Source organism: Pelophylax lessonae (assembly GCF_965119305.1).
Source record: "Pelophylax lessonae genome assembly, chromosome: 9".
Classification (NCBI taxonomy): Eukaryota; Metazoa; Chordata; class Amphibia; order Anura; family Ranidae; genus Pelophylax; species Pelophylax lessonae.
In genome coordinates this window covers 242,439,108-242,464,210 of record NC_138776.1, presented here as the reverse complement: position 1 = coordinate 242,464,210, position 25,103 = coordinate 242,439,108, and the positions used below count along the sequence as shown (strand labels likewise).

The following is a 25,103-nucleotide window of genomic DNA, read 5'->3' as shown; positions in this document are numbered from 1 at the left end:
TACACACATAGCGATTGTCGGCCGTAAATATTCGGCCACCGACCGATCGGCCTATTGTCGACTTGTTAGTATGATGCTTCCGACAACCGACTGCGACTTTTCGGGCGAACAGAATCTGGTGTGCAGGCTTTAAAATTTTTGTTGGCCAACACCAGAACGGCCGATTGTTCCTCAGTCAGTACAGAATTCGGCCGACAAACAGCAGATGAGCAAGACTGGGCATGCTCAGAGAAGGAAAAACACATGGAAAGTTAACCATCACATGACATCACCTGCAGTCGGCTGTTGTTGGCCGACAAAATTCATGTACAGTCTTTAGCACTTTTCAACCGACAGGACAGCACCGGACAAAAGACGGCCGATCGTTCGGCCGACAATCGCTACGTGTGTACGGGGCTTTACCTTCATCCGCCGGGTAAGGGGGAAATCCACCAGGTAGTGGGAGTCTGCACCTATTATTTGGATAGCACCTGTTTGATTCTTGCACCTTTGAAAATATATCCATCTTGTTTTGTCACATATACTGTATATGGTATTATGGCATTATATATATATATATATATATATATATATATATATATATATATATATATATATATATATGGACTTTTTATTGACTTTGATTTCATACACTCTTTCTTTTTTTTCATTATTGGAATATATTGTTGTATATCACATTGGTTTATATAAGATTTTGCGCAACTATAAGCTATGGGGAAAAAAAAAACATGCAGGGAAGAGAAGGAGGGATGCTTTAAAGGGGAAAGGGAGGGACATACTTTATCTGTTTTTGTTTACAAAAAGTTACAGCCAAAGGAATTGTGATTGTCCTTTAGGTTAATCATTTGAAATAATAAAAAACAATATGATGTTCAAATGTTTGACTTCTTTCTTTAATAACTACATAACACAGTACTTGTACTTTTACTTTCAGTACTTGAGTAGCAATTTTTTTAAAAAAACTACTGGTACTTTTACTTTTAGTACTTGAGTAGCAACATTTTAAAAAAAACTACTTGCAATACTTAAGTACAAAAAATGTTGAATACTTTAGTACTTCTACTCAAGTCACTTTTTGATAGAGCACTTCCACTTCTACTCAAGTCACTTTTTGATCGAGCACTTGTACTTTTACTCAAGTATGGGTTTCAAGTACTTTATACAAGTGTGCTGTTTTGTAATAAAAGGCTGCGATGGCCATTTTACTCCAAAAAGTTGTTGTGTCTTTTATGGTTAAGTGGGGTTTGGAGGGGATGGTCTTGCAGGCTGGGTAATACTGCCAGGTATCTATACTACATGTATCATGAAACAGGAAGTGCTGTTATTGGCAGAATTTTCAGGTAAGGAACTTTGCATCAGATTCACAAAAAATATTTTTGCTTACGAAAATTATACAGTAAGAAATTATGCCTAACATAATAAATGTATATGTAGCACCCTTTTGCTAAACAGGGTTGCTAATAAATTTAGCTGTGTTAGGTGGTAGCTAGCCTGGTTATTTTGTCATCTTTGTGATCATTGGATATTCTTCCTAAGCCTGGTTTAGCCCTTTGTGGTTTCTCCCTTTTGTCAATAGGTGGCACTGTTACCTTTGACATTAGTGGGATGAATTACAGTGAGTCTAGGTTATCAATATGTATACTTCACTTAGCCATCATACTGGTTGCTGAGCATGCTGGGAGAAGGTACTTATTTGGAGGAAGTCAGGCCGATCTTTGTCCTTGCGGGTGTGTGAGGAACAGCTGCTGCTGGGTAGGCCCGAAGCCTAAGGCCTAACCATATGCTCAGGGCTCTATAAGGAAGAGCCTGCTCACTACCTGGAAGCATGAAGGAAAGGGTGAAGACCTGAGTTGAAGTACCAAAGGTGGCTCTTGCATGGACCGGGGACCCATGGAGAGCCTGGGAAAGCATCAAGATGGAATCATCCACAGAGTTCCTGCACCTGAGTAAAATACTGTTGCTATGGGAGACAGCTTGTGCTACAATGTACAGATTGCTGGTTCCAGCTTGAAGGCTATTTTTTGTACTGCTGTCTACCGTTTCTACATTTTTGTCTAAGGAGACTGCCGAACTGCAAGTCTGTTGCTGTTTTTGACTAAGAGTGTCCTGTGCCCTACCCCTCTCTGTTGTGAGAAATAAACTTCTCTTTGTTCAAGCATGAAAGTGACTGGCGCGAATCTTTCTGCCTTGTACACCACTCACCATGCCTAGTAACCTTCACCCAGAGGAGGAATGTCGGCCCTCCTTGTCTCTGGAGGTCACCACCAGGCCTCTGGAGGTTGGGGAGGCCGCTACAAATAGTTTTGGGTTTCCATCCATCTATTTATTCTGTTTTACTCCATCACCGGGCTTTAGTAGACAGATTTCATGCTTGTTTACATTATTGCAAAATATAGACAATAGATCTGGGGTATCCAACCACTGGTCCTGTGATGTGGCCCGCGATCTCCTGCTCTGGTATGGCAGTTCGTAAGCCCAGATTGTGGGTTCAGTGTTCTGAAAGGAGCCGGTGCTAGAGGATGCACGGCAGCGGAAGGAGCAGAGCCACATAAGCCAATGCTTCCTGTATAGCGACAGCTCCTGTCACAGGCAGAGTGATACCAATTGCACTCCATCTGGGAGAGCAACAGCCAGGAATACCTGTAGCAAGGGAGATTCTGGAATAGAATGCATCAGCAAGATGGTTGGCCTAAAAGGGCTAGTTGTATCTACAAGACTCTATAAATATACTCCTTGTGTTGCTGCCGGGAAGAAGCAGGGGCAGAGATGGGAAATAGGGTCTGGAGGAGGACCAGAGGAGGACTGGAGTCAGCCGAATGCTGAGACCAGGGAAGGCAGAGACAAGGGGTGCTGTGACTTCACAAAGAGCACAGGATCTGTAGGAGTTGCTCTGTTTTCATCTTTGCTGCCGACTGCTGAGGGGAGGGGGATCAGGGCAGGGAGAGGCAAGCCTCTCCACCGCTGCATAGAGAAGCTCTGGATCTGGTGGAGGGGTTCTGTCTTCCTCTTTGCTGCCAACTGCTAAGACAAGGTTTAAAGAGATACCGCTCAGGTGAGTTTTCCACTGGTACACCTTATTCTGCAAAGAAAGGTGGTGCTGGGTCAGCATGCATAGCGTGTGAATAAAAAGAAATCTGGATGGCTATGACTAAGCACCAGTGAAGGTGTGAAACATGTCATCTTTCTTGTTCCTGTACCTCTGTGTTGTTGTATGGATTTTTAATTAATTCCAATAAATGTGATTGCATCGGTGTGCGGCTGTCACAATGTCACTAAAACAAGGTGGGGGCCAAGACGAAGGGGTACTGCAGCTGCAGGAGAGGTGCAAGGGTCACATGAAAAAGTCTGGAGGGCCGGATAGGGCCAGAGGGCCTTGTGTTTGAAATACAATATGTGTTCTAAAATCACAGTGTACTGTATATATGGGCATGTCCCTTCTGCAATGGTTATTAGGCTGCTTTCAAACTGATCTGCCGGTGCACCTGCGGGTTACCTGCACTGAGTCATAGACTGCTGTACCTGCAGGTTTGGTGTGCTTTCGCCTCTATGTAGCAGCAGATGTAAACAGACAGTTACATTCGTCTACCTCCAATCCAAGCCACTAAAAAAACAGAAGGGAATCTGTCTCCTTCTGTCTGGGCAGATTGGATTGGAGGACCCAAAGAGTAAAGCAGGCTATGTCTGTATCCTCTCTGCATACGCAGAGTGGACACAGACCTGTCATCTGCCCGCTCCACTCATTGTGGCCTACGACCGGTTTCCAAGTCGTTTAACCACCTCCCACCCGGGCCATTGTACATATACGGCCGGGTGGGAGACTCGTCCTTCTGATCGGACGTTCCGGAACGTCCTTCAGAAGGAGAGAGATCGCGCCGCCGCGGGCACGCGCAGCGGCGCGATCTCGATGTGCCTGTGTCCCTAGGACACAGAGCAACAAGACTCGGCAGGAGGGCCCTGTGATTGGCCCTCCTGATCACATGACAGCTGTGTCCAATCACAGCCGTCATGTAATGTCAATACAGCCGTTATAACGGCTTCGATCTCTTCTCCTCCTGACAGATCCTGTCAGTGAGGAGAAGAGGAGAGGATCGATTCTGCAGCCGGGGTGATCAGTGAGTAGTTCTAATTACTCACTGATCACAGGGGGGGTCTATGCTGGTAATCAGATGATTGATTACCAGTGCAGCCCTGGGGGGAGGGGGTGCCACTAGAGCCACCAGGGATGCCCACCCATGACCACCAGGGATGCCCACCATGGCCACCAGGGATGGCAAACAGGGCTCAGAGAGCCTGCCAGTGGTGCCCCCCTATCAGTGCTGCCCACCAATGCCATCTATCAGTGCTGCCCACCAGTGCCCGTTATTGCCATCTATCAGTGCCGCCCACCAGTGCCCATTATTGCCCACCAGTGCTGCCTTTCAGTGCCCATCAGTGCCCCCATCAGTGCCACCTATCAGTGCCCATCAGTGCCGCCTATCAGTGCCCATCAGTGCCGCCGATCAGTCCCCATCAGTGCTGCCTATCAGTGCCCATCAGCGCTGCCTATCAGTGCCCACCAATGCTGCATATCAGTGCTATCTATCAGTGCCCATCAGTGCTGCATATCAGTGCTACCTATCAGTGCCCATCAGTGCTGCATATCAGTGCCACCCCATCAGTGCCACCCCATCAGTGTCTCCTCATCAGTGCCTCCTCATCAGTGCGGCGTCATCAGTGCTCATCAGTGCAGGAAAAAACTTATCTATTTACAAAATTTTATAACCTAAACAAAAAAACTTTTTTTTTTTCAAACTTTTCGGTCTTTTTTTATTTGTGCACCAAAAAAGAAAAAACCTGGCGGTGATCAAATACCACCAAAAGAAAGCTCTATTTGTGGGGGAAAAATGACATAAATTTGGTTTAGGTACAGTGTTGCATGACCACGCAATTGTCATTCAAAATGCAACAGCGCTAAAAGCTGAAAATTGGTCTGGGAAGGAAGGGGGGTTTAAGTGCCCAGTATTGAGGTAGTTAAGCAGCCCTCGCTCTTTAAAAGGTTGGGCACCTCTGCATTAGATGATCATTGTCCAGAGATTTCATGTTCATTTTGGGCAAAGACTAGGATAATGATGAATACCTCCGGAACTCAACTGACCCCCTTAACCAAAAAAGTCACATAAATTGACATAAAAAAAAAAGTCACATAATTGAAAAATGACATAAATTTGGTTTAGGTACAGTGTTGCATGACCACGCAATTGTCATTCAAAATTTCAAGTTCATTTTGGGCAAAGACTAGGATAATTATGAATACCTCCAGGACTCAATTGACCCCCTTAACCAAAAAATTCACAGGAAAAAAATGGTCAAGTTTGGCTTCCTTCAGTATAAGGATGGTGGCATCTAAATGGGGTACCATTGTATATGGTCTTCTAAAACTGATATGTGGCTATAGAGAAATCTTGGTACATAGAAAACATTCCCTTCCTTTTAATATTCAGCATGGTGACTGCATAAGGTCAGCATTAGGGAATCTTCTTAAAGGCCAGAGTTTCAACCCAACCAAAGACCCAATCTACGTACGTAATGTATATTTGGGTCTGTAATGGCTTCCACTCAGGGGTGTCCCATCTGTAAGTATTACTGTGATATGGAAGCTAGAAGGTAATTTATACTTTGAGCTATACGATCAATATCCTGGTCACTCCAATGGTGAATTTGCTGGTCAGGAAATAAAATATAAAATTTGTATCTAAAGTCAAGTTTTCCTTTTTTTTTAGCTTTGGATAGAGCAGTTATGAGTTAAAATCCCTTTGAAGATTTGATTGCCACCTTCGTCCTAGTTAGGGAGTTTCCCCCTCTCTATTTATCTCAGTGACCACTGTCCCCCAGATTGAACATGAGGGTAAATCTACAATTTTGAGTTTTCACTAGAACAGGAATACAGGGAAAAGCTTCTAATAGGGACACTTGTGTTGGTGACAGCTGTCTAAGGGGGCATTTCTCTCACTTTGGGGAGATGTCTACAGGACAGTAGGTAAAGAGAAATCTCCCCGACTAGACACAATCATTTAACAGATTTTTAAAATAAGCCAGCTAGTTAAAACCCCCAAATCTGTCTTTCTTTTAGATTCTTGTAATCCCCATGTACAGCAGTGCTCAAATTGTAAGAGGGAGTGTCAGTCAGGGCCAGAACAAGGGGTGGGCAGAAAGGGCAACTTCCATGGGCCCAGTAAGTATAGTAGGGGTGGTGGCCCCACAAGTTCCTTCTGCTGTAAGGCTGACAGGAGTAGTGACAGTGGCATCGCTGCTTCTGTTAGCCCAGGACTGGAAGTGGCAAGGAGAGAGTCGGGAGAAGGTGCAGGCTGTGCTCTCTTTCTCGCCCTCCTCCTCATAAGCTCACACATAATGAAGCAAAAGGCGCAGTTTGGCATCTTTTCCCTGGGCACTGGATGATCCTGTCCCGGTACTGGTGTCAGTGCTCTGAGACAACCACCACATTACTGCTTTATACAGTGCTGTCAGTCAAACACAATGAACATGCTTACAGGAGATTGTAATCTGGCTGGAATGATGCTTGAAGTTTGTGAATCCTTCTTCTGATAGATGTGGAGTGAGATCCCACACCAAGATAGGGGTGGATACATGAAATATATTGGGATGCCCTCAGAGTTGGGGTTTTAAGGAGATATAAGAGGCCAGAGGGAGATTCAACACACCCATAGCTCAGCCACCATCAATGTCAGTTTTAGTGTGCTGACTTTTTAGCATGCTCTGTGACAATATAAGCAATCAGAACTCAGTTTTGTCTAAGAAGTTATTATATTGGTTCACTTACCAGACACAAGCAAGGCTTGGATACAGCGGCCACTGACAAAGACCCTGCAACAATATTCTGCAAAATATAAGCATAATGGAAAATGGTGGATCCGTGGTCAGTATAGTGATCTAAGCTGTGTGCTGGGAGACAGACAGATTGCATTTTTTAGATGATAAGAAATTGGAGCCTCTCCGTGACTGCATGGAGAAGTAAAGGGTCTGGTGGAGGAGTTATGTCCTCCTCCCTGCTGCTGACAGCTAAAACAAGGTAGAGGTAACAATGAAGGGGTTTGCCGCAGCTGCAGGAGGGCCGGCTTTGCCCCCCCGGTCTTGTGTTTGACATGTGTGAGCTATGATTTTTAAACAATAAAGTAAAAAAGGATCATAGTCAGACTAGAGTGTTTTTTTTTTTATATTTCTTGGACTGGATTGTGGTTGGACAGCAACTCAACTGTTGAGTTGGCATTTCATGGGCTGCATAGGTGGAGAGGTAGAGTTTTTTTTTCTCTGTTTGGCAAGGGTTTACTTTAAATAGCTTTTCACCCAAAAATCGTCTCTATTCTATGTGGGTGTGCATTTATATAACTGGATATCAGATGCTCCTCAGGGGAGGTGCTTGGTGTGTATGGTAGTTCCTCAGAGACAGCACCTGATATGTATTGTTTTAAAGTGCATGTATTATATTGACACCTCCCAAGTTAAGAACATAAAATGTTGATTTCTTGCAAACATTATAAGTACTTTTTTCACTTACAAAAACAGCTCCCCAGAATGAGATTCCAATGATCATTGCAAATAAGGATGGTGTGAAGATTTGACCAATACCCATGCCAATGTGTACGATGCCCACAATGATCAGAATAATCTAAAATCATAACAATGAGACAGTTATTTTCCATGCTGACTACACTTAGTTCCTTTTTACATATAAAATAACAAATGTAACAATGCTTAATTAATGAACCTTCATCCAGTAGCATGTGACAGTGAACTGGTGGTGCAGTTGTAAACCACCTAAAATTCCTGGGGGGTCCATAAAGCCTACCTAGCCATGTCTAACTGAGACCAGGTGATCATAGTATATGCAGACCTTTTTTTCAGTTACTAAAGGTACAAGGAACTGTGACGTAGGATTCCCTTCCTGTGATGTCCTATGTGTATTACTGTCCCCATAGGGCTTGCTGTATGATGACTTCTTGGGCCTCCTCTGATTACCTGCAGACATTTACACCTCCATCTTAACTCCCAATGAATCATTAGTCAATACACAGTCCAGGGGTTTTTGTTTTAAATTTATTGTGGAACTTGGATGGGAGAAGGGAATAGTGGGATACTCCAACTGGAACTATTCACAGTAGATAAGGACAACTCTCACTTGGCCTCACCAGGTTAGTTGTGGAAGCAGACACACTGCTTTTACCATACTGCCACTTGTATGGAAGGGGGTTAAGTCTTCTTGCTCTCTCCAGCAGCAGACTTGATGCAACTATATTATTCAGGACACTCTCTAGCATTCCCTTGACTGACACCCGTCCACTGACTCTTCTAGCTGAAGGGGTGGCCCTCTCAGGACAGGCCCCATGACACAGATCTGTACTCACTGTAAGCAGAATCAGATCCTATCCAGAGTCTCCCTTCCAGTCAGCTCTGCAGGACCTTCGGGTTCAGCTCCTCTCTGACTCTCAGGTCCTCAGGTCGACCACCTGAGGCAGCATGGAAACTTATACAGAGGAGGGGAAGCCTCACCCTCCCTCTGGGACCCAGCCCTCCAACTGAAAGATCCCAAGCACATGTGCCCTTGGCATTTATACAGTATCCCGATTTATTTTACAAGTCATGTGTCCACAGATAGCAGCCATCTTGGCCATGACGTATCCAATTTAGGGTGTGCCCCTATCTTCAATTGATCAATTACATTTGGAAGGATTGGGAAACAGAGATTTCGGGCACAGGAGTTTTGTTAAAAAGATTTCTTTTATTCAACACAGAACTAAATATTTTAAAATCATAGAAAAATACAGGCAAATGATTGTGTATTAAGGACACAGTGAGACCACACAACAATGGTCTATGTTGTACAATATCTCAGTGCATAGAACTTATAAAAGTCGGTTTACATACAGTTCAAAGTACACTTTTAGGGCAGATGTTCTATGGGCTCTATAGGTACTTACACACTCTTATAACAAGCAGTAGGCATACAGACTTTACCACTTTAGAACACTTGAGCTTATGGTTTGGCATTCCTATGGGCTTTCCCTTAAAGTGATATCATAGAATTAAAACGCTTACTACTCTGAGAAACATTATTTTTTCTGCTCTCATCCACCCAGATATGAGACATGGAGTGACTACCCTCACTACTATGTCACTATACATTGCCTTTTTTTTTTTTGAGTTTCCCAAAACGCACGGTCCTCCTCGTTAAAGAATTCTCTATGGAAATTGAGATATGTGCCTGATTACTATATGTACAGGTATGTATACATTTTTCTGTCCATTTACCAGGTATACCAGGTATACAAATAGGATATATATGCTTATACTATAATTACAGCATGGATCCCCACATATACTCACTATTGGCAACCTCCGTTCTTTCCCCTAAACTCCTCTAGTGTCTGAATGCAACTTAAGACCCAATGTTATATTGTGTTGATATTGCAAAAATAGAAGGACTTATCTGAGATGTGTAAGACGATTATATGTAATTAAAAGGAAAGATAAATGATATGCAATTGTAATTATAACATACTGAAAATAAGGTAACACATATATGTAATCTATCTAAATATTGTTATCTCTCACACAGACAAAAGAAATGATATGCTCCAGATGAAGCTTTTTTGTCTAAGAAAGCGAAACATGTCGAGCAAAGGTCATATATTACATGGTGAATGTTAACTTATATTTTCAGTCGACCCTGCTGACCGGCACCATACTGTTTGGGTGTCCGTCGGCGGTTCTTCTGATAACAAGCAATACGTTTCCAAGGATTATATGACTACTAATGATCTTGTACTTTGAACTGTATGTAAACCGACTTTTATAAGTTCTATGCACTGAGATATTGTACAACATAGACCATTGTTGTGTGGTCTCACTGTGTCCTTAATACACAATTATTTGCCTGTATTTTTCTATGATTTTAAAATATTTAGTTCTGTGTTGAATAAAAGAAATCTTTTTAACAAAACTCCTGTGCCCGAAATCTCTGTTTCCCAATCCTTCCAAATATACAGTATCCCGGCATGCAGCTATGCACTTTCCTCTGCCAATAACCAGGGCTGTGCTAAATGCCTGTGCACTAATTTGTCAGGTTTCCTCCCACTGTCCATAATACCTCCCTATTGGACCAGTGTGAAACACTTCAGACAAACTGAGCTGCAGCTGAGCACCATGAGCAGACCTCACCAGCAGATCCTACTCTCTGGTAGGCAGAGAACAATATAGATTTACCTGCAATCTTTCTGGTAAGCAGAAAAGATCCAAAACTATACTCTCTCTCTATCACCTACCTAGGAGGGTGCTTCATACGTCCAGTAAAAAGGTACTATACTCTCTTATTAGGGTGACATTTTATCAGAGGTGGGGGCAAGTCACAAAGTCATAACCATCCTGTCCGAGTCAAGTCTCAAGTCACAGTTCAGCTAAATCAAGCAAGACAAGTCAAGTCAAGGATTCACCCCAAGCAAGACAAGTCGAGTCCTGATAAGTGTCAAGTCAAGTCAAGTCACAGTACGAAAATAAATAGGAGGCAAATTTTTTCGATAAATATTTTTATTTTTGCACAGAAAAGATGAACTTGTATACATATTTTATGTATATACATTTGTTATATATGAATAATATGCATACCATATCTGTGCTACATAAATATCTGAAAATAAAATTAAATTGTGTTGTTTACACAAAACGTTAACTAAAATGTCTAAAATGTGTTGAATTTAAAGAAAATAAGGTTTGCCAAGTCAATGGCACAAAGGCCTCATGCACACTGGACGTTTTTGGAGCTGCTGTTAGCAGCGTCAGACGTTTTTTTTTGCAGCTGCAGAACGCCCATCCATGTTATTCTATGGCCTCATGCACACTTAGAGCTTTTAGGAGCTCCAAGTGGCATAGGCGTTTTACAGCTCCAAAAAAAACCCAGGACCTGTGCGTTCTGGAACTGCAGCGTCAAGCTGTAAAAACATCTGACGCTGCTAAAGGCTGAATAACGTTGCTTAACGTGCATATGTTTTTTTTTCTTCCATTCAAAATCAATGGTTCCCTATGGGAGCCTATTGATTTGAATGGAAGTCGCACCGCAAGTCGGATCAGGGTGATCCGACTTGCAGCACGACTTGCGCTGTGAGAATCTTAAAGGGGGAACTCCACGCCAAAATGGGGAAAAAAATGGCGTGGGGTTCCAAACCAGGCCCTTAGGGTCCCCTCCCCTTTCCTGGCCTGCATGCTCGGATAAGGGTCTGGTATGGATTTTGGGGGGGACCCCACGCCGTTTTTTTGGCATGGGGCTACCCTCAAATTCCATAGCAGACCCGAAGGGCCTGGTTTGGAACCTGGGGGGGAACCCCACGCCCTTTTTTTCCCCATTTTGGTGTGGAGTTCCCCCTCAAGATTCTCACAGCGCAAGTCGTGCCGCAAGTCGGATCACCCTGATCCGACTTGCGGTGCGACTTCCATTCAAATCAATAGGCTCCCATAGGGAACCATTGATTTTAATTGGAGGCAGAAAAAACGCTGCTAAAAGCTACTGTGGCCAAACGTGCAATAACGCTAATGGAAAAAGCTACTGAAAGCACTTTTTACAGCTGCTTTTTCCTGGCGTCAAGAAACAGCTTTGGAGCTCGTTTTTATGACGCCCTGTGTGCATGGAGCCTAAGCTGTGAATGATGGGGCCGCATAATAATCCCCCATGACTGAACACACGCTCGACAGGTGCGCTTGAAGCAGGCACAGCTAATGCCCTCATTGCCATTTGGAACAGTGAAGGCATTTTCTCCTTATTCATTCCCTAAAACAAAAGGCAGTTCTGGCCATCACAATTGTCCAGGTAATGGTTGAGCTGGGCAGCAGGGCTGAAATGAGTGGATTTCTTCTGCTTTTTGTGGTATAAGGACAGCCCAGTGTCATCACCTTTGATTTGCTCTTCTTCATCTCCATGACTTGTCTGTTGTTCCATATTGGTATGCTCTGCCTCCTGTAGAATCAGATCTAAAACACACAAATGTAAAATTACAAATACACCTACACAACATTCTAGAGCTGCATGATTCTGGATACATTGAGAATCATGATTTTTTTTCTAAATAGACAATTATCTAACATTTAAAAAATAAATTTCACGGGGGGCGGAGCCGGCCAGCGAGAGCAATGGACGTGTGAGAACACAGCTCTCTGCTAAACAGAAGTCACGGAGCGATCTACAGCAACGGGGGTCACAATCCAAAGCAGCGCTGACATTCCAGACATGCCGGGCACACATAGCAACATACCGGGGAAGAGAAAGTCCCGCACCAAGCCTGGTAAGATGATCGATTTCTTCCGCCCTGCCGGCGGGACGCGCAGCCAAGATGGCGCCGGCCCCTCTGCCGGCCGTGCCACGCTACAGCCTCACTCATCCTCAGGGCAGCCGCAGAATAAAGGACAAAGGGGACAGAATGCATCCTCTGCTATCCACTCCAGTGTGTATCTGGATGGCTCACATTCTGACTCAACAACTGGCAGCCCTGCTAAATCTAAGCCTAAGCTTCAGCTCCCAGATGATTCCTCTGCACAGGGCTGTTCAGCTGATGACACCCTGGAGTTTCAGGACACTATAGCCTCATTTCCCACTAAAAATCAACCAGTTATGGACTCCACACTCAAAGACATGATGCTGTCCCTCCGCAGTGCAATACATGCGGACATGCTGCAACTCATGACTCAATGTAATACAGCAGTGCAGGCGGTCACTGGCAGGGTGGCTCATGTAGAGGATAAAATGGGTGAATTTGCTGAAACGTTTAACACCATGGTAGATGCTCATAATGAGCATGATGACGACATTACATGGTTGAAGTCAAAGGTGGCGGACCTCGAGGACCGCTCGAGGCGGAACAATATCAAGATAAGAGGCATACCTGAGACAGTCAAGCCCCTGGAGCTAACTGAATTTTTGACAGCCATTATGCAGGAAGTCCTCCCTGACATCCCTCTCTGTGACTTGGCAATTGATAGAATTCATAGGCTCCCCAAGCCCAAGCACATTCCGGCTAAGTTGCCAAGAGACACCATTGCCAGGATACATTTTTTTACTGTAAAAGAAAAATTTATGTCTGTGATGAGGAGATCAACTAACCTACCACAGGCACTGCAGGGCCTTTCCTTCTTTGCGGACCTCTCCGCCCATACTATGACTCGACGTCGCAACCTCATGACTGTCACGAAACCGCTCAGGAACCATCAAATACAATACAGATGGAATTACCCAGCCACTCTGGTCATTACTAAAGGAGACAGAGAATTCCGGGTGTCAACTTTGGAAGAGGGCATTCAGCTTTTGGAAAAGTGGGGTATCCTGAATCCTGAGGGCGCTGACCTGAGCAGTCTTAATACTCCGTCACCGTCACCCCCACAGGACTGACACGCCACCTTCCTTCTATTCCTCTCGCAGCAAAGTGACCCCCTCAATCAAGTTTCTGCGGCATAGGAAGCTCCTGATGTTCTGTTCGGCTAAACACTGAACTTTATCCCCCACCTTAGTGGCTAGTAGTGCCGCACAGGCAATCGCAAGGTTGTCGTTATTTTAGCTTTTATCTTCTTTTCTTTTTTTTATATTGTTGCTGTTCTACATCACGTGCTGCACACGTTAGTGCAGTTGGTTTTCTTTTTCCTGCAAAGCAGTCTATTTCCTGTGTGACTGTGTTTTTCTTTCCTTTTGAATCCGCTTATTATACAGAATATATACAAGGTCAGCGAGACCTTATACAACCCACAGAAAGGCCATCGTCGCCGGTACCCTGCCTGCCATCTTCAGACGACCTCAATCGGAGGTAATTCAACCAGGGTCTGGACACGTGAGTTAATCCAACTTTCATCTCCACATATCTACCATATCACACCCAGGTGAACCTGGTCCTGTAGCCGCACAATAGTCCTACACATATCAAGCTCTACTATGGCTTTTCGGATCACCTCTCTAAACGTTAATGGCCTTAACAGCCCTTATAAGAGGCATATGCTGTACCGTGAATTGAAGAAAGATGGCTGCGATATAGCAGCCTTACAAGAGACACATTTTGCCTTGGGGGGCCATCCTCGCCTCTCTTTGAAACAATTTCCCCATGTTTTTATGTCCAATGGCTCAGGGAAGAGGTGCGGGGTGGCCATCCTGATTAAAGACACCCTAGTAGGGTTGAGCGAACACCTAGATGTCCGTGTTCGACGGGTTCGGCCGAACTTTAAAAAAAAGTCCGGGTCCGTGTCCCGGACTTTTACCGAACTTTTCCCGGACACCGAACCCCATTGAAGTCAATGGGGACTCGAACTTTAAGGCACTAAAATGGCTCTAAAACACCAAAGGAAAGGGCTAGAGTGCTGCAAATGGCAGCAAAACGTAATTAAGAGCATGGCAAGTGCTCTGCAAACAAATGTGGATAGGGAAATAACTTAAAACAACAAAAAAAAAACAGAAAAATAAAACAATGTTCTTCTTCATCTCTGAAGGACGAGGCCCATATGGAGTAGGAGGGAGGTTGAGGTGGTGGTGGATGTGGCGGTGACATAGGCGTGCGCACAGGGTGTGCTGGGTGTGCCTGGGCACACCCTAATCACCTAGGGCACATAGCATTGCCAGTGAGGAGATGGGAAAGATCTCCCTGGGACCTGCTCTGCTCTATTTCTCCTTGCCTACAGGTACATGGCCCCGATACATTACTCTCCCTGCTGGCAAACACATGCATGTGTATTTCAACTTTGGGGTGCACACCTTAATGCAATAGGCTGCGCACACCTATGGGCGGTGTAGGTGGAAGCGGCGGTGGAGGAGGACCAGGGCCGGATTAACAGCATCATGGGCTTGGTGCTGAGGATTTTGAAGGGCCTTAAGGGCCGTGCCTTGCCATGCACCCAGAGGAGGAAGGGTGCAGCCATGCATGCCTAATTCAACATGGGATGCTGTCTCTGAAGCCCATAAACACATCCATGCATCGCCAACTGTCCCTCCTTGTCCGGCCTTCACGCTGTGTGGGGAGGTTCTGAGGGTGCTGCCTGGGGAAGCGAGCATAGAAGCCAGACTTCTGTGTTTACAAGTGACAGAAGAGCGGTAACAGTGAATATGGCCAACCCGGGGCCTATATAAAAGGTAGGGGCCTGGAGCTGCAGCTCCAATAGCCCCTACATTAATCTGGCCCTGAGGAGGAGGACGAGGTAGCCAACACTGCTTCTTTTCAAAAATTTTAAATGAGGGTACACCCCAAAAGAGTGAGAAAGAGCAAAAATGGAACAATGGGTGGGTAAGGTCGGTATCCATTGCTATTCTGCATAAGGTACGGAAAAGTCCCGTGGGATCCATGCCTGGTTCATTTTAATGAACGTGAGCTTGTCCACATTGTCTCTGGACAGGCGGCTGCGCTTGTCTGTTATAACGCCCCCAGCCGTGCTAAATACCCGTTCAGATAATACACTGGCTGCAGGGCACGCCAGCACCTCCAAGGCGTAAAGGGCAAGCTCAAGCCATGTGCCCAATTTGGAGACCCAGAAGTTGAAGGGGGCAGACCCGTCATTCACTACATGTAGGCGTGTGCACACATACTGCTCCACCATGTTGGTAAAATGCTGCCTCCTGCTAAGACGTTCCATCTGAGCTGCTGGTGCTGCTGTTTGTTGTGGCGTGCTGACAAAGCTTTTCCACATTTCGGCCATGCTAACCCTGCCTTCTGAGGTGCTGGCGGTGCCCTGGTTGCGTTGGCGACCTCCTCCTCCTCCTCCTCTGCCTTGTGCTTCCACTGTGGCCCCGCTGTCAGATGGGAATGCCAGCAGCATGGCGTCTACCAGCGTGCGCTTGTACTCGCGCATCTTGCGATCGCGCTCCAGTGAGTGAATTAAGGACGGTACGTTGTCCTTGTAACGGGGATCCAGCAGCGTGGCCACCCAGTAATCAGCACAAGTTAGAATGTGGGCAACTCAGCGGGCGTTGTGGAGACACTGCAGCATGTAATCGCTCATGTGTGCCAGGCTGCCCAGAGGCAACGAAAGGCTGTCCTCTGTGGGAGGTGTATCGTCCGTGTCCTCTGTATCCCCCCAGCCACGCACCAGTGATGGCCATGAGCTGGCCTGGGTGCCACCCTGCTGTGAACATGGTTCCATCTCCTCCTCCAGCTCCTCCTCCTCCTCATCCTCCTCATCCTCCAGAACTGTGCCCCTGCTGGACAATTGCGTCCCTGGCGTTTGCGTGTGCAGGAACCCACCCTCGGAGCCCCTTGCGAATGACTGCCCTGAAAGCCTTGGAAATGTTACCTCTTCATCCTCCTCCTCCTCCTCATCCTGTGCCACATCCTCTTCCATCATCGCCCGAATTGTTTTTTCAAGGAGGCATAGAAGTGGGATAGTTAAGCTGAGAACGGCGTCATTGCCACTGGCCATGTTGGTGGAGTACTCAAAACAGCGCAACAAGGCACACAGGTCTCGCATGGAGGCCCAGTTAAATTAAATAGCGGAATAGAAAATATGATCCAAAAAAAGTGTATGTATATCACACGTACACAACCACACTGGGCCCCAATTACTATTGTTTGTACCCCTAAAAGGCTAGATGAGGAGTAGGGGGAGTATGGAACAGGCAGCACCCTCAAACCTTCAGAAGTATGAGATGAACCCCAACAACTTGGAAAGGTGGATCTCTCTCACACGTACCAACACAGACTATCCCCCAATTTAACTGATCCCCAAAGGTTTTTGATTAAATAGCGGAATAGAAAATATGATCCAAAAAAAGTGTATGTATATCACACGTACACAACCACACTAGGCCCCAATTACTATTGTTTGTACCCCTAAAAGGCTAGATGAGGAGTAGGGGGAGTATGGAACAGGCAGCACCCTCAAACCTTCAGAAGTATGAGATGAACCCCAACAACTTGGAAAGGTGGATCTCTCTCACACGTACCGACACAGACTATCCCGCAATTCAATTGATCCTCAAAGGTTTTTATTGAATAGCGGAATAGGAAATATGATCAAAAAAAGTGTATGTATCTCGCACGTACACAACCACACTAGGCCCCAATTACTATTGGTTGTACCCCTAAAAGGCTAGATGAGGAGTAGGGGGGGTATGGAACAGGCAGCACCCTCAAACCTTCAGAAGTATGAGATGAACCCCAACAACTTGGAAAGGTGGATCTCTCTCACACGTACCGACACAGACTATCCCCCAATTTAACTGATCCCCAAAGGTTTTTGATTAAATAGCGGAATAGAAAATATGATCCAAAAAAAGTGTATGTATATCACACGTACACAACCACACTGGGCCCCAATTACTATTGTTTGTACCCCTAAAAGGCTAGATGAGGAGTAGGGGGAGTATGGAACAGGCAGCACCCTCAAACCTTCAGAAGTATGAGATGAACCCCAACAACTTGGAAAGGTGGATCTCTCTCACACGTACCGACACAGACTATCCCGCAATTCAATTGATCCTCAAAGGTTTTTATTGAATAGCGGAATAGGAAATATGATCAAAAAAAGTGTATGTATCTCGCACGTACACAACCACACTAGGCCCCAATTACTATTGTTTGTACCCCTAAAAGGCTAGATGAGGAGTAGGGGGGGTATGGAACAGGCAGCACCCTCAAACCTTCAGAAGTATGAGATGAACCCCAACAACTTGGAAAGGTGGATCTCTCTCACACGTACCGACACAGACTATCCCCCAATTTAACTGATCCCCAAAGGTTTTTGATTAAATAGCGGAATAGAAAATATGATCCCAAAAAAGTGTATGTATATCACACGTACACAACCACACTGGGCCCCAATTACTATTGTTTGTACCCCTAAAAGGCTAGATGAGGAGTAGGGGGAGTATGGAACAGGCAGCACCCTCAAACCTTCAGAAGTATGAGATGAACCCCAACAACTTGGAAAGGTGGATCTCTCTCACACGTACCAACACAGACTATCCCCCAATTTAACTGATCCCCAAAGGTTTTTGATTAAATAGCGGAATAGAAAATATGATCCAAAAAAAGTGTATGTATATCACACGTACACAACCACACTAGGCCCCAATTACTATTGTTTGTACCCCTAAAAGGCTAGATGAGGAGTAGGGGGAGTATGGAACAGGCAGCACCCTCAAACCTTCAGAAGTATGAGATGAACCCCAACAACTTGGAAAGGTGGATCTCTCTCACACGTACCGACACAGACTATCCCGCAATTCAATTGATCCTCAAAGGTTTTTATTGAATAGCGGAATAGGAAATATGATCAAAAAAAGTGTATGTATCTCGCACGTACACAACCACACTAGGCCCCAATTACTATTGTTTGTACCCCTAAAAGGCTAGATGAGGAGTAGGGGGGGTATGGAACAGGCAGCACCCTCAAACCTTCAGAAGTATGAGATGAACCCCAACAACTTGGAAAGGTGGATCTCTCTCACACGTACCGACACAGACTATCCCCCAATTTAACTGATCCCCAAAGGTTTTTGATTAAATAGCGGAATAGAAAATATGATCCCAAAAAAGTGTATGTATATCACACGTACACAACCACACTGGGCCCCAATTACTATTGTTTGTACCCCTAAAAGGCTAGATGAGGAGTAGGGGGAGTATGGAACAGGCAGCACCCTCAAACCTTCAGAAGTATGAGATGAACCCCAACAACTTGGAAAGGTGGATCTCTCTCACACGTACCAACACAGACTATCCCCCAATTTAACTGATCCCCAAAGGTTTTTGATTAAATAGCGGAATAGAAAATATGATCCCAAAAAAGTGTATGTATATCACACGTACACAACCACACTAGGCCCCAATTACTATTGTTTGTACCCCTAAAAGGCTAGGAGTAGGGGGAGTATGGAACAGGCAGCACCCTCAAACCTTCAGAAGTATGAGATGAACCCCAACAACTTGGAAAGGTGGATCTCTCTCACACGTACCAACACAGACTATCCCCCAATTTAACTGATCCCCAAAGGTTTTTGATTAAATAGCGGAATAGAAAATATGATCCCAAAAAAGTGTATGTATATCACACGTACACAACCACACTAGGCCCCAATTACTATTGTTTGTACCCCTAAAAGGCTAGGAGTAGGGGGAGTATGGAACAGGCAGCACCCTCAAACCTTCAGAAGTATGAGATGAACCCCAACAACTTGGAAAGGTGGATCTCTCTCACACGTACCAACACAGACTATCCCCCAATTTAACTGATCCCCAAAGGTTTTTGATTAAATAGCGGAATAGAAAATATGATCCCAAAAAAGTGTATGTATATCACACGTACACAACCACACTAGGCCCCAATTACTATTGTTTGTACCCCTAAAAGGCTAGGAGTAGGGGGAGTATGGAACAGGCAGCACCCTCAAACCTTCAGAAGTATGAGATGAACCCCAACAACTTGGAAAGGTGGATCTCTCTCACACGTACCAACACAGACTATCCCCCAATTTAACTGATCCCCAAAGGTTTTTGATTAAATAGCGGAATAGAAAATATGATCCCAAAAAAGTGTATGTATATCACACGTACACAACCACACTAGGCCCCAATTACTATTGTTTGTACCCCTAAAAGGCTAGGAGTAGGGGGAGTATGGAACAGGCAGCACCCTCAAACCTTCAGAAGTATGAGATGAACCCCAACAACTTGGAAAGGTGGATCTCTCTCACACGTACCAACACAGACTATCCCCCAATTTAACTGATCCCCAAAGGTTTTTGATTAAATAGCGGAATAGAAAATATGATCCCAAAAAAGTGTATGTATATCACAGGTACACAACCACACTAGGCCCCAATTACTATTGTTTGTACCCCTAAAAGGCTAGGAGTAGGGGGAGTATGGAACAGGCAGCACCCTCAAACCTTCAGAAGTATGAGATGAACCCCAACAACTTGGAAAGGTGGATCTCTCTCACACGTACCAACACAGACTATCCCCCAATTTAACTGATCCCCAAAGGTTTTTGATTAAATAGCGGAATAGAAAATATGATCCCAAAAAAGTGTATGTATATCACACGTACACAACCACACTAGGCCCCAATTACTATTGTTTGTACCCCTAAAAGGCTAGATGAGGAGTAGGGGGAGTATGGAACAGGCAGCACCCTCAAACCTTCAGAAGTATGAGATTGTGTTCACTGTACCCCACAAAGATTGAGTTCACTGCACCCCACAATGATTGTGTTCACTGCACCCCACAAAGATTGTGTTCACTGCACCTCACAAAGATTGTGTTCACTGTACCCCCCAAAGATTGTGTTCACTGCACCCCACAAAGATTCTGTTCACTGTACCCCACAAAGATTGTGTTCACTGCACCCCAAAAAGATTGTGTTCACTGCACCCCACAAAGATTCTGTTCACTGTACCCCACAAAGATTGTGTTCACTGCAGCCCAAAAAGATTGTGTTCACTGCAGCCCAAAAAGATTGTGTTCACTGCAGCCCAAAAAGATTGTGTTCACTGCAGCTCACACACAGAAAAATGGATGTGGATCACTGACACCTGCCTATCTCCAATCCCACACCACACAGCAATATCGATTGTAGTTTGTAGAACACAGTTTCCCTAAAATTCAGCAGACTCTGTCCCTAACAGGATTGAGAAGAGATCGTAGATCAGGATTGAGTGCAGATTCACCCCACCCCCCACACAGCAATATCGATTGTAGTTTGTAGAAGACACTGACCCTATAATTCAGCAGACTCTATCCCTAAAATGCCTACAACTCGCCCTGCCTAAACACTCCGACCTGTCCCTCAATTCTATCCGGACACAAATGGTTTTTTCCTGCCTATCTTTCCCTAATCAGCAGCCAGCACGTTGATGTGTGCTCTGTCCCTGAATCTAAGCAGCATAATGACGCCGCTGCGGCTGCCTCGAACTTATAAAGACTTGGTCACATGCTTCAGACGGCCAATCACAGCTACTGAGACATTTGCAGGCATGGCTGGGATGGCTTAAGGCACACCAGTTAAACGATTGTTGATTGGCTGTTGAAAGCCCGCCATGAAAAGAGCGCCAAAGCATGCAAAACCCGGAAATAAAACGACCGAACACGGATTTTTACCCGAACATACAGTAAAGTGTCCGTGTCCGTGTTCGGGTACAAAAAATCCAATTATTCGGTACGAACACGAATAATACAGTCCGTGTTCGCTCAACACTACACCCTAGACTTTCAGCTGATTTCCACAACATCAGATCCCGATGGAAGGTACCTCATTGTGACTTGTTCTATAAACAAGACTACTTACACCATCATTACCGTTTACGCACCCAATACTGGACAAATTACTTACATTAACAAAGTCTGGAAAACCCTGTTGCCCCTCGTACAAGGTCACCTCATACTCTGTGGTGACTTAAACGCAGTTCCAAACTATCAACTGGATGTATCGAGAGGGTCACGGAGAAGACATCACCGTACTGACCTGTCGGCTTTTTTATTGAAATCAAACCTCTATGATGCATGGAGGTGCTATCATTCCACTGAAAGAGACTTTAGTTTTTTTTCCAAAAAGCATGGGTCATATTCGAGAATTGACGTTTTTCTTACTGATAAATTTCTCCTACAGAAGGTCACGAAATCTGAAATTGGGTCAATAACGTGGTCGGATCACGCCCCTATATCCTTGGAGATTGGGGGCGTGGCCCTTACTACAAGGGCAAATAGGTGGAGATTTGTGGCTGACCTGCTGGGTGATCGGGAGGACTCCTCTGAGGTTCTCGCCTCAATGAAGGAGTTCTTCCGCATTAACGACTCCAGTGACGTATGCCCATTTACCCTCTGGAACACCCATAAAGCGGTCCTACGGGGGCTCCTGATGGCAAAGGGTGCGGCAGTGAGGAAAAGAAGGAGCTAGAAAATGGATCAATTATTATCAACCCTCAAAAAATTGGAACTAGCTAATAAACAATCTCCCTCTCCATCACTATCAGACCAACTTTTCCAAACCCAGAATGAGCTTCGCCTTCTTTTGATTAAACAACATGCTTCTGCCCTACGCAGACTAAAAGCTCGGCAATATTCTCATGGTAACAAGGCTGGCAAGCTCTTGGCCTCTCAGATAAAGGTGAGGGCCTCCAAGCAGCATATCCCATACTTAATACATCATTCCTCGGGAGCCAGACTATCTAACCCTAAGGACATTGCTGACGCATTCAGCCAGTATTATGGGTCCTTATACAATTTAAAGGAAGATGGGGGTACCCCTCAACCATCTCCAGCAATTATCCAAGATTTCCTACAATCCCTCACACTGCCAAGCCTCAATGCTGAAGCTTTAGCTGACTTAAATTCCCCACTTCAATTAGCAGAAATTCAGGCGGTAATTAGATCCCTCCCAGCGGGCAAGGCTCCGGGACCTGATGGGTTCACCGCAGAATACTATAAATTATTTAGCGATCTGCTGTCTCCATATCTCTTGAAGGTATTTCACAAGGCCACCACATCCGCATCCTTTCCATCTGCGATGCTAGAGGCTACGGTTATAACGCTTCCTAAGCCAGGAAAAGATCCAGATAAAGCGCAGAACTTCAGGCCCATTTCTCTTTTGAATGTGGATCTTAAGGTCTATGCAAAAATCCTGGCTAACCGTATCTCCAAATTTTTGCCTACACTGATAAACCCTGATCAGGTTGGTTTTGTAATGGGTCGCCAAGCCACAGATGCCACTAGGAGACTAATAGATCTTGTGCACTATGCTGAATCCTCGGATGGGCCCACAGTGTTTCTGTCCCTTGACGCCGAAAAGGTATTTGACAGAATTCACTGGGGATACCTGCGCCAGGTTCTGCTAAAGCTGGGGTTCGGGGGAATGATCTTGGATGCGGTCATGGCACTTTATACCTCCCCGTCTGCATATGTATTTACCGAGGGCATATTTTCAGACAAATTCCAAATAACAAACGGGACGAGACAGGGATGCCCGTTATCCCCTCTCATCTTTGTCATGTTGATGGAACCATTGGCCGAGAGTGTGAGAACACACGCGGGGATCAGTGGGGTTAAAATTGGTAAGTCCTCACATGTCATCTCGCTTTTTGCGGATGATGTTATTTTATCTTGCACGAATCCCCTTTCATCCCTCTCCCACATACAAGAAGTCCTGAATACTTTTCAATCGGTCTCATATTATAAAGTAAATGACTCCAAATCTAACATCATGGGTGTAGCTTTACCCCAACAAATGAGAACTAAAATCCAACAATCAGTCCCATATAAGTGGCAACCTGAGGCAATGGAATATCTTGGCATCAAATTGTCATGCCAGACTTCCAACCTCTATAAACTTAACTTGGCCCCACTCCTTACCTCAGTTCCTCAGGAACTCCTGAGACTTAGCCATTTCTACTTATCATGGTCTGGACGGAATGCAGCTTTCAAGATGTTGGTCCTACCCAAGATTTTGTACTTTTTCAGAGCTCTCCCTATTCGGGTCCCTGATTCCTTCTATAGGTCACTCCAGCGGTCTTTGGCCTCGTTCTTGTGGCAGGGCCGCAGACCCAGATGCGCACACATGATCCTTACAAAGAGTGCGCGGGCGGGAGGAATGGGGGTCCCGGATTTGAGAGACTACCATAAAGCAGCCATACTGTCGCAATCTAAACATTGGTTCCCTTCTGAAAATCCTCCTAGATGGTACTCTATAGAAAACGCTAAATTATCGCGAGGCACATTGATGGACTTAGTCCTTGGAGCCTCGCTGACTAAGCAACTTAATGACGGGGATCACCCTGTACTTAAAGCCACACTCACTGCCTGGCAAAGTTTCTTGCCCGGGAAAGAATTCACGGACAAGCTAACTAAAATCCCCATTACCATACAGGCTCTTTCTGTCTTATCCAGGGATCTAAACTTGGAGCCTTGGCTCGACTGTGACTTAAAATATCTATCAGACCTATGTGAAGGTTCCGATTTACTTTCCTACACGGATCTATGCAGGCGTTATCCTAGACTTCAGAAGGAATTTTTGACATACCTGAGAATTCAAAATATGCTGCCTACACCCATTCAAACCCATATAATGTTACCTGAACATATAGCAAAATTCTGCTTTTCGACGTTGTCGAATCGCGGAGGAATCAGCCTCTTCTATTCCAGTATGCAAGACAAACTAAAATTTGTTAAAGCCAGCCCACACCTGAAATGGGAAAGGGACCTAGATCAAACGTTCACGGAGGCTCAGTGGAGGTCTGCAGTCCAACTAAATTACTCCCTCACTAGCTGCTCCAATTTTAGAGAAGGAGCACAGAAAATACACTTGAGATGGTACAGAACACCTTACATAATGGCCAAATTTCACGCTAAATATTCCAACCTCTGTTGGAGAGGATGCGGCCAAATCGGCACCCTCCCCCATATCTTCTGGTCTTGCTTATCCCTAAGAAGCTTTTGGGCTTCGATTAACCGCTTAATTGCTGAAGTGACAGGTATTCTAAACAAGCTAAGAATAGAACAAGCTCTCTTGGGCATAGGGGTGGATTGGTATCCGCCCACGTGTAGAGTGGTAGTGCAACACATCTTGTATACAGCAAGATTAGCCATAGCCCGTAAATGGAGAGATGCATCTCCCCCGTCCAGGAGAGAGGTGATACAACTAGTGAAAGAATCATACCAATACGAAAAAATCCTCAGCCAACACTTGCCCAATACCAAAAAATTTGAATCTAGATGGCTTACTTGGGAACTATTCATAAATCAGAGGACATAGAGCACTGTATCTATATGGCTTGGCGACCGGTTGCGACGATGGCCGGCTCCCCTAGGGACATAAAAGTGCTCCCAGTTGGGTGTCCCGGGGGGAGTTGGTTACATGTCCACAACGGTGTTATGTGTAATATTTCTTATTCCCTGCTATCTTTTTGTTTCCCCCCCTCCCTTTTTCCTTTCCTTCCTTTTCTCTGGATACCTCCGTATCGGGAATCGTAATGATCACACTTCTCAAGTGTTTATTCATGTGAGTTGACTGTTTTAATTATGTGGGCGCTCGCCCGACCTGTAAAATAACACTGTTTCTTTGTGTATATTCTCATACTGTTCTACTGTTATACTTGTTTGAAAATCTAA

The 25,103-nt window shown here is 45.1% G+C and overlaps 1 protein-coding gene across 1 annotated transcript in view; it reads right to left on the bottom strand.

Moving 5' to 3' along the window:
* Positions 1–25,103, bottom strand: part of LOC309563348 (uncharacterized protein) — a gene marked incomplete at both ends in the record, with an annotated part of 143,082 nt that overhangs the window by 79,585 nt on the left and 38,394 nt on the right. The window contains 2 exons of the mRNA XM_082267741.1: positions 6,818–6,874; positions 7,553–7,663. Coding sequence (XP_082123867.1) covers positions 6,818–6,874; positions 7,553–7,663 — 168 coding nt within the window. The remainder of the gene's footprint in view (positions 1–6,817; positions 6,875–7,552; positions 7,664–25,103) is intronic.